General features: G+C 37.2%; 1 protein-coding gene across 1 annotated transcript; it reads left to right on the top strand.

The window, feature by feature from the left end:
- The first annotated feature begins 1,531 nt into the window (after nt 1-1,531).
- On the top strand, nt 1,532-2,460 carry LOC111620765. The gene is made up of 2 exons (XM_023362768.1): nt 1,532-1,641; nt 2,038-2,460. Exons 1-2 carry the CDS (start codon nt 1,608-1,610, stop codon nt 2,346-2,348), a joined length of 345 nt encoding a protein of 114 aa, XP_023218536.1. The 5' UTR covers nt 1,532-1,607; the 3' UTR covers nt 2,349-2,460.
- The last annotated feature ends 8,480 nt before the right edge of the window (nt 2,461-10,940 follow it).

The raw sequence follows: 10,940 nt of genomic DNA, 5'->3' as shown, positions 1-10,940 counted from the left end.
GGTATTACCCGACCGCACGTGGGTCCAATTGACAAGGTCGCGCCTCTTTTGTCCCCACTCTGCTAAAAGGTCACTACTTTAAAAGTACCATAAATAAATAAATTCTAGATTTATTATATTAACTTGATATAACTTCCGGTATAGACCAAAAGTTTCTACATCAGTGTCTTCGGCCGTCAGCTATTCATTTAATCGTGTGTTGTCCCTTTACATCACACTTTTCCTGATAACAACGGAGTCATGCCGTTCATTTATTAGCGAGGTTAAGGCCAAAGGTTTAAACGCGAAAACGTGTACGTCGGACGTTCAGCGCCGCTTTTTTGTAAGCCTAAAACTTTGACGATGATGTTTGGATAGTCGGTAAAATCATCCTCGACATTCCAAACGCCATCGTCAAACTTCTAGGCTTACAAAAAAGCGGCGCTGAAAGTCTTACGTACACTTTTACGCGTTGAAAACTTCCGCCTCAAACTCGTTATTATCTATCAAAATTTTCACCGGTCCAAAATCGTATATATTTAAACCCTTAGCTTCATATCTAGTCTAAATTTTCATCTAACTTCGTTCTCGAGATTAAGAACGAAGAAGAAGAAGTAGCACGAACTTCGTTATTTGAACATTGGACTGTTTCATCAAACGGCCTCTCAAAAGATCGCCCATGTTTCGCGTTGGCGTAACAAATAAAAGAAATGAAATAATTTCATGCTTGTTTCGTGTTATATTTTAATTTATAGGTGATGAAAATGGGTATGAAATTATGGTGATAAAAAAATTGTTATCGAGCTTTATTATGAACTCGCCTGTAATAAAGATGTGTTTATTACAAGTGGACATCCCGTTAATACGTAAATTAACCTATAAAATCACAGTTTTATTTTCGAAAGATACAGGAAAAATATGCCGTTTGTATATCAAATATACAAAATATAAAAGCGGCGAGGAAATAAATTAATGAGTCATTAAAAATCGAAAATATTGTTTAAAATCACAACTAATGTTCCTCGGTATTTAATGAAAGGCATACACTCTTAATTTGCTAAAAACTGTCGAAAAGTTATTGGGTTAAGTGAATTTATTAGATTCATTTGTTATTCGTATCGAATTGTCTCGTATCATACTTATCCACGTTGTCGTCATTTTACCAAATTCGTTTGCATTTTGACTGCTAAATAACTGTACGCAGATTGAAACAAGGTAATTGCCATTACTTGGTGTATATATAAATTAAGGCTGAAGCCCTCAAATCTGCTTGTAAGCTGGATAATGTGCAACATTGATATATTGTCAGTCGCTTTGCCGAAAGTTATAATTAGCCAGTAAATCCTAGTCTATGCCAGTGTTAAATATTTTCATCGGCAAATAAACCAAATGAAAAATAGTACTGTATAAATATAATAATTAAGAAATTTATAGAACGAAAATAAACACCTGGAATGTAAATGAATATTTCACGTGATTCGCTGTATGACGAATAGCACGTGTGACGTAGCCAAGTTTGTTTCGCATCCAAATGTCACGTGATTAATGACATTTGTGAATAAATCATAGAGTTTCGTACGGTCGGCAAACGATGCTTTTAACTCGCTTACAAAGAGGAAACACGAGAAATGAATAAGTTCACTGTTATATTCGTCATTATCGGTGAGTTTCATTGTTTTATATTATTTTATATATTATTACAAACTGGTTCTATCATTATCGTATAATAATTTATACGGTTAGGCCTACATATTATACGTGAAAGCAGTATCGACAACTAAGTAGGCTGAAAACTGTAATTGCAGGTGTTAAAAATGGCGAATTTGTTATTAAAAACAAACCATTCTTCTCGTTAGACGTAATTTTAGTTTAAAATTTGCTTGTTTTAATTATTATAGAAACATTTCATTATCTAAGAGAACGGAATACAAGTTAAATCGTAGTAAAACAAGTTAAACGTATTACGGCCGTTATTTTTTCTTGAAGATTTCTTTTTTGCAAAAATTAAAATAATTAGTAATTTACAAAGTTATAAATACAGAACTGTATTTCTTTCAGTAATTGCTCTGTCGAGAAGCGGAGAAGGTAGAAAGAGAAATACCCAAGACCGCAGTTCCAATTACGACCTAGTGACGTTGAATAGAAGAAGTAACGTTGTTAGCGGTGCATTACGTCGTATAACTAATCCAACTACTAAACCTAATACTAAAACACCTACTGTTATACCTGCCGATAAACCCGTTGATGTACCTGATGAAATCGTAATTCAACCTGCAACTGTTGTCGTAATTCAACCTCCATCTTTCATTGTAATTTTTCCAGGAGCTATATTGTCGAGTGGACGAATTTTCTTCGATAGGGTAATCTGATCTATCCATATGTAAAAAGATTAGAATCGCTCACGTAACAGAGAAAATTTGATTAAAAGTTTACCTGACTAATAAGTGAATTTTCGGTGTTTCTGGATGATATTTCTTAATTCTTTATACGGAATTATGTAGATCCAACATTGTTAATTACTTATGGCTTTTGCGCTTTCATTTAATAAAAAAATTTTCTTTCTCTGACATTTCTCTCTTAGGTGCTTGAAATTCTCCCACTTTACTTAAACCCCAACTCGTAGTCGGTACCAAATTTGGTCTCGTGTCTCGTCTTATTGTCGAAATTGTTCTCGTCCTGTATCTGGTTTTAAGTCTGGTATCGTACCAAACTCTATACTTTTCCTGTATCGTATCCACTACAACGCAAATAATAACCGAAGAGAATTTAAGAAAAGCATCACAAAACCGAATCACAAATTCGAAAAATAAGAATAAATAAAGGCCAGTACTATCAATAGAGAAGTAGTGAATTTATCTAAATATATAAAATTACTTGTCCTGACTGACTTAGTCACTGTTTCATCATCGCTCGGAGCAAACCGCTGAACCAAAAAAGGTGAAATTTGGTAGATATTTAGGGTACGTCATGGAAACGCACACTAAGAAGGGATTTTTCGAAATTCCCCAGCGGGGGGGAGAGAGATAGCATTAGATCAGGAGCATATCAATCCGAATAGCCTCGTGTCAATATTTTTCTTCTATATCTGTAACTGTAAAACTCTCACAGATAACTGTTAATATTGCCATGTTGTGTGAGAAGAGATGTTATTATTATTCCACTGCCAGGAAGAATTTGTGTGTGATGTGTCCTTTGTTATCGCTTTTCCATCTATCGCCCCACGTTTTGGTTGAGTCCTGCCTAAGCATGAACTTTACGGCGGCTAGCTGGCGCGTCGCAAAGAAGGTGTCCCTGTTTAAATAGGCGGAGGTAGCGAGCAGATCCGCTAATTCATTTCCTTGGCATTCCGAGTGTGATCTGACCCAAGCTAAGCGGGTGTTATTTAAAAACTGCGCTCTTCTATACAAGTTAAAGACTTCCATACTTAGTTTTGTTGTTATTTTCGGTCTCTTGACGCAAGCAATCGCGGTCTGCGAGTCGCAGCATATTAGTAGTTGTGTAGTTTCTCTCGGTGTATTAGTTTCAGACCTTCCCCGAGCGCGAGGACTTCGGCCTGTACGACTGTGCAATCGTTGTGCAGTTTGTAGTCCGAGCATTGAAGAACGCTAGAGCCTTCTAGCAAGGTAAGACCCCAACCGACGCCATTATCGCTTTTGGAGCCGTCTGTATAGAGTCTAATTGGGCGATTACTGTTGTATGTGACTATGTTCGTGTCGTGCGTGTAGGAGGGATGCGGCAGAGACCGGACCTCTGCCGGGGAGACGCAGGAAAGGCGTGACCGTCCCTCGTGAAGGAGCCGCTAGATTTGGCGAAATATAATTCTCTTTGCTTTTTTAATTAGGATATCTAAAGGTATTTTGTTTGCCAGAAGAAAGGCGGATTATTCGTCGATTAATCTTATGCAGAGTCGTCTCTGGAGTTTTAGTAATATTTCACTATTGATTTTTAAATTTAGACCTTCAGACCAGACCGGAGAAGCGTATCTCACCACAGAAACGATCGCGCCTTCGTAGATTGTGTTGGTAGCTGGAGAGCGCAAGCCCCATTTTAAAGTGGAGACTTTTTTAAGGAGAAACAGAAACCTTTCCGCTTTGCCGACCTGATCTCTGATGTGGGGAGTCCACGAAAGTTTGTTATGTACGGTAACTTCTAAGTACTTTAAGGTCGTTTTCACTTTTAGTTTTCTACCGATGAACATAAGCTTAGTTTTATCGGAGTTAAATACTAGTTTACATTGTACTGCCCAATTTTTCAGTTTACTGAGTATGGAATTAGCTTTTTTACGTAAAATTACGGGGTCATTTTCAACTAAAGTTACTAAGAGATCGTCGGCAAACGCGAAGATGTTGCTGTTACTGGGTAGCCTAATATTAAAAATTGTGTTTAGTAAAATATTCGAAAAGGTAGGACCACGGCTTGAGCAACGCCGAGACCAATATCTTTGCTAAAGACGGAATTACCATAAAATAGTGTCGCCTTCCTGTTTATAAAGTAGTTACGCGCAAGGGCGAATAAATTTTCGGGAATACACGCTCTTTTCAATTCGTGTAGTATTAAAGGGACCCACGCTTTATCGAAGGCGTTGGAGATATCAAGACTAATAAGCAAGCAAATCTTTTTATTTTTAAGGGTGTCTGACATAATATTTTTGACTTTTAATAGGGGATCTACAGTACTGTTTCCGGATCTAAAGCCGAATTGGTTTGGGTTTAAGAATTTTGATCGAGTAAGGTGGTAGTTGATGCGGTTAATAAAACGTTATTTTCGAGGGTTTTTCCTAGGATGGGGAGTAAACTTATCGGTCTAAATGCCTTCAGATTATCTAATATTTTATTTGGTTTCGGAATTAATTTGACAAAAGCTAATTTCCAAGTGTCTGGAAATTTGCCGGAGAAAGACAGATTAAATATTTTCTGGAAGGTGGTAGGAGAAATTTCATAAACGCGTTTGATTATGGCCCGGGGTTTTATTGCTTTTTAAGGCCGAAATGACTTCGTTCATTTCGAAAGGTTCGAAGGGGGTCGGGATCCTTGGAGTACTCTTTGCAAAGGTTTACCCGTATTTCTCTATAATAATTAGTGTCGTTGTTTAATGAATCGTCCAACAATATATGTTCCGCGAAGGCCAGTGCGACGCTACCGTCGTCGCAGAGAGGCACATCCACTGAATTTTTGATAGTTAATTTAGGAATATTTGTATTAGAATCTTTCTCGACGAGTTTGTATACGCGTGACCAGTGATCACGATTTCCCTCCGTTGTACAAAAATCTTTTCAAGATGCAGAATCCATGAATTTTTTTTAAATCAGTTTTTGATGGCTTTTCTTAGCTTCTAGGTAATCTTCCCGAAAATTTCCTCGCTGGGTGTCGTTGGGGCGCTGATATCGCCTTCTTAACCTATTAACCGAATGCCTGGCCTCCGTTAATTCTCTGTTTCACCGAGGAATTCGATGGGGATAAAATCTTTTTAATGGGATGTTTTTATCCATGGAATTTTGAATAATTTTAGTGTAATTTTGCACTATTACATCTACCGATTCGTTGTTATCTATCAGCCGAGTTACGGCTGGTAGACCATCCTCTATAGATTTTTTAAAAGCCAATCCAGTTCGCGTTTTTTTTGTCGTAGTTTTTGCCAGAGGTCTCGGTAATGGTGTGAGCTTGGGATGAGGACGTTTCTATATAAAAAAATATATACCTGTGGGCCGAAAGCGATTCCGTTAGCGAGGTTTTCCAATTTATGATTTTAGAGCCAATGTTTCCCTTTGATAGGGTTAAGTCTATATAACTGTTTCCTTGGTGAGAAGAGAAGTTCGGGATACCCGGCCCATTGTGCAAAATTAAGCCGCTATCGTATAGGAATTCAGTAAACCTCTCCCCGCGAAGGTTTCCAGCCTGTCGTACCAAATCTGGGATCTGAAGTTACTATCTATTCCAATGATAACAGGTAAGTGAAATAATTTAATTAATTTCGAAAATTCCGAAAGTTGTTCGTCAATGTTTCCAGAGGCAGCCAAATAGGTGAAATTTAATAGGAATTTTAAATCTTTGTACTGGGCTATTGCAGTGGTGGAAAAGTGGTTTGACAGATGTGGAGCCAGACAGAGAGAGATCTCCCGATTGAAATTAATAATTGCCGTCTGTGTCCCCGAGTGGAGACACCCGAAACGACCCGGAAATCCGCAAACCCTGTCGGTAGCGTAGGGTTCTTGGATTAAGGCGATATCAATGCCAGAGTCCGAGACGTGTTTGATTAAATGATCTCTGGCGGTGGATGATCTGTCTAAATATGAATAATTTTTATAGCCATATTAATTAATTAATGTACTTAAATTAATACTAATATTAAACTACTGGCGAGTATTCGCCCTACTGATGTCACACTGGCGCAGGAATACGGGACAACAGCGATCGGTCCCTTGCCCCGTGGTTGATGTCCACATGCTCCGTGGCGAGTTTCCTGCTAGCGTTATACCTAATACAATTAATGCACTTTCAGTCTTCTCTTTCTACCGTGCATTCGTACGTAGAGTGATTGCCTGTGCATTCCGGACACACTTTTTTTTATTAGTACACTGGGACTGGAGGTGTCCCTATGAATAGTAGTTATTACATCTTCGGTAGTAGTGGAAGTCGTGGACCTACCGTGAGCTCCACCCCATATAAAGGATGTCACCTGACTGCTTGAATGCCCTGCGTAGTTCAGGGATACGGTGACCACCCACGATCTATCACAGTTTGTCTCTTTTCCAATAAACATATTCCTGATGTGCTTCTGCACATCTGATAGAATATCACTGTGCTGACTGATTATAAAGTCCTTCGTGTCGCTTTCATTTATTTCCCATCTGACGCGGGGGACGATCAGACGAGGGTCGCGAAGGCCCGGAGACCTGACCCGAACGTCCTCCCGTTTATTTAAAGATTCCACGAGTCGTTTTGCTTCCACCCCGAGGTGTGTGAGCAGGTATTTGTAACAGAGCATACCGCCACTGGTGCCATCTGTTCAGGGGAAGAGCCGGCTCCAATATGAACGATTGATAAAAATAGAACTGAAACGTGGGGTAGGCAGTCGTTGGTTGGGCTTGATCCCACATACAATTATGCAGCGAATAGGGCCAACGGAATCAAATTAAAAGTCGAAATACAGCCGAAAAACTAAGAAAAACCGACATTGTCCGTGCCGAGTATGCAAATCGGGCAGAGGTCATTCATTCCAGTTATGCAAATAGACCGAGTTCGGCGAAAAACGCGAAAATTAACGGAAAAGCGCAATTCTGTTAACGATAACCAGCGATTCTAAGCGATAATTTACGATTTTAAGTACATAGAAGACACCAAAAACACATTTAAACACTAAGGTTAAAGGTTGAGAAAACACTTTAAAAAGTAAGGTTAAGGAGACGAAAAATCGCGACTACAGACAAAGAAATTAATTAATATGTAATAAAAAGCAACGTTAACGTTATGAAAAAGGGGAAAAAAGTTTTCAAGACACCAGAAACACACTCCAACTGCACAGACAACCCAACTGCACACACACTCCAAGTGCACCGTTACGCTCGAAATGGTAAACACGGCAAAACGGAGACTAGAAGAAAGAAAACACATTTAAAAACTAAGTAGAAGTTCCTTTGTATAACCCTTCTCTTTTCCCTTTTCAGTTTCGGACTTCAATCCAAGCGGACGTTGCCATCTCATCTGCCGAGTTCGAACTTTTTCTATAAGTGCATTTCTAGTGTTTAGGCGTCACAGCCGTAATTTTAATCACGTATAACATCGATATAAGTAGAAGAATGTCTAGTTGTGTAGTATTTCCAACTCCAGAGCTCTTTGGAAACTGCTTAGAGGCGGCCATCTCGGCTCTAGAGTCAGCAGGAATCTTAAAAAAGAAATCAAAGAGCAAATAGAGATTAACATGGGGAAGGCACAGGAGATGTTCCTGTGCCTATTCGAGCACTTTCAAGATTTAAAGAACAATCACAAGCAAATAGAGAATAAGTATAAACAACTAAATGAGACTTACCAACAATTTGAAATTGAATAAACTGCAGGAAAAGTTTAAGCCTAGATGCCAACAATTCGAGTAAAGAAATAAAAAAAGTAAAAAACACCCACAAAGTTGCACGGAGGCAGATTCTCTTTTTTCATCCACAGCAGATCCTGGGGAAGTCGAAGGCGCCATTGCAAACAGTCGAGTATCACACTAACACGAAAACTCTTGAAATAGCACTGAAGGCATCGTATCTACATAAAACCATTTTAGAAAGTTGTGGAGAAAATTGTAATAATGTTGGATTTTACCTGACAGGTATACCTGAACAGGCGCGCTTTCCGATATATTCGAACCTATCGATGGCAAATCTGCGAGTTTTTTTATTTATACTTTTATGTTTATCGCGCCTCGTGGGGCTGCCGTATTATTTTCTGAGTTTTCATTACGTGTGTAACACCTGAACAGGCGCTATTTTCCGGGAGGAGTTTTGCCTCTCGGAAGATCGCACACGTTTCGCGTTGGTGTAACAAATAAAAAAAAATGTAATTTCATACTTGTTTCGTGATATATTTTAATTTAATAGGTGGTGAAAAATAGGTCTGAAATTATGATAATGTGAGATTCTGAATATTTTGAGATAAAATATTGTAGAAATTAATAGAAATCATTTAATAATTAAACATATTTCGATATTTTTATCAAAGCTAAAAATTAAAAAGAACAAGGAAAAAATGTTTCCTGTGATGACAGTCTGTTCCTGAGAGAGATCTTTATCTCCCATGACTGAACCAAAAAGATTTATCATGATACTCTATCAGATGATCTTAACTCTTAACATCCGTTGGAAGAGAAAAAGAGTATATAAGAGGGATATGAGCCAAAATCCGCGAACATCATAAGGTATCCTCTTATTATAAATTTGTGTGCCATACCCCCGGGTATTGGAACTTCCTCCCACCAAATAGATTTGGGTTAAGTCAAGTTATATTATCATAGGTAATATACTGTCATTTGCAGACTACCGTCTCTTATCGCACATATTATGGATTATTATATTGCAACGCCCTCTAAGCTACATAGAATATTTAGTTATTTTATTTGTAATTAATTTCCCTCTTTTGTTATTAAACTTTTGTTGTTTACTTGTTCAGTTAGTTGTCGCCAACCGAGTGCATAACGGTCACCTTATCACTTATCCGCATCTTCTCCACTCGTCATTTAATTAGTTCTTCTTTTAATGATAAAAAAATTTATAGATCGTGAGTTAAACCGCGATTAGAACCTGATCGAAATCATACGATCTTGATCTCCACTTCCACTGCAAAAGGCCATCCTTACACGCAGTGAGCGGATCTAACGATTCGACAGGATCACACGTTGCTAACTTTTCGGTAACGACCCCCCTGTAGTCTCACAGTGATAAAAAAATTGTCATGGAGCTTTGTTACAGGCGATAAACTCACCTGTAATAAAGATGTGTTTGTTACAGGTGGTCATTGCGGTAATACGTGAATTAACCTATAAAATCACAGCTTTATTCTCGGAAAATATAGGAAAAATATGCCGTTTGTATATCAAATAAACAACATATAAAAGCGGCGAAAAAATAAATTAATGAGTCATTAAAAATCGAAAATATTGTTTAAATTCAGAACTAATGTTCCTTGGTATTTAATGAAAGGTATACCCTCTTAATTTGCTAAAAACTGTCGAAAAGTTATTGGGTTAAAATAATTTATTATATTTATTTGTTTTGTTAGTCATATCAAATTGTCTCGTATCATACTTATTCATATTGTCGTCATTTTACCAAATTCGTTTGCATTTTGACTGTACGCAGGTTAAACAGGGGTAATTACCATTACCTGCTGTATATATACGTTAAGACTGAAGCCGTCAAATCTGCTTGTAAGCTGAATAAATCGCAACATTAATAGATTGTCACTCGCTTTGCCCAAAGTAAGAATTAGCCAGTTAATCCTAGTCTATGCCAGTGTTAAATATTTTCATCGGCAAATAAACCAAATGAAAATCGGTACTGTATAAATATAATAATTAAGAAATTTATAGAACGGAAATAAACACCTGAAATATAAATGAACATTTCACGTGATTCGATGTAGACAAATTGCACTTGTGACGTAGGCAAGTTTGTTCCACGTCAAAATGTCACGTGATTGATGACATTTGTGAATAAATCATAAAGTTTAGGATCGTCGCAAAAAGTGCTTCTAACTCGCTCACAAAGAAGAAACACGAGAAATGAATAAGTTCACGTTTATATTCGTCATTATCGGTGAGTTTCATTGTTTTATATTATTTTATATATTATTACAAAGTGGTTCTATTATTATCGTATAATAATTTATACGGTTAGGCCTACATATTATACGTGAAAGCTGTATCGACCTCTAAGTAGGCTGAAAACTACAATTGCAGGTGTTAAAAATGGCGAATTTGTTATTAAAATACAAACCATTCTTCTCGTTAGACGTAATTTTATTTAAAAATTTGATTGTTTTAATTATTATAGAAAGATTTCATTATCTAAATAACGGAATAAAACTTAAATCGTAGTAAAACAAGTTAAACGTATTAAGTCCATTATTTTTTCTAGAAGATTTCTTTTTTGCAAAAATTAAAATAATTAGTAATTTACAAAGTTATAAATACAAAAATGAATTTCTTTCAGTAATTGCTCTGTCGAGAAGCGGAGAAGGTAGAAACAGAAATGCCCAAGACCGCAGTTCCATTTACGATGTGCTAAACTTAAATAGAAGAAGTAACATCGTTAGCGGTGTATTACGTCGTATAACTAATCCAATTACTAAACCTACTACTAAAGCACCTACTATTATACCTGCCGATAAACCCGTTGATGTACCGCATGAAATCGTAATTCAACCTCCACCTTTTAGCGTAATTATTCCAGGAGCTATATTGTCAAGTGGAAGAATTTCCTTCGA

The sequence above is a fragment of the Centruroides sculpturatus genome, unplaced genomic scaffold (genome assembly GCF_000671375.1).
Source record: "Centruroides sculpturatus isolate CEXI.00-Female unplaced genomic scaffold, Cexi_2.0 scaffold74, whole genome shotgun sequence".
NCBI lineage: Eukaryota > Metazoa > Arthropoda > Arachnida > Scorpiones > Buthidae > Centruroides > Centruroides sculpturatus.
The sequence above is the reverse complement of the archived record's forward strand: the minus strand, read 5'-3'. Positions and strand labels throughout refer to the sequence as shown.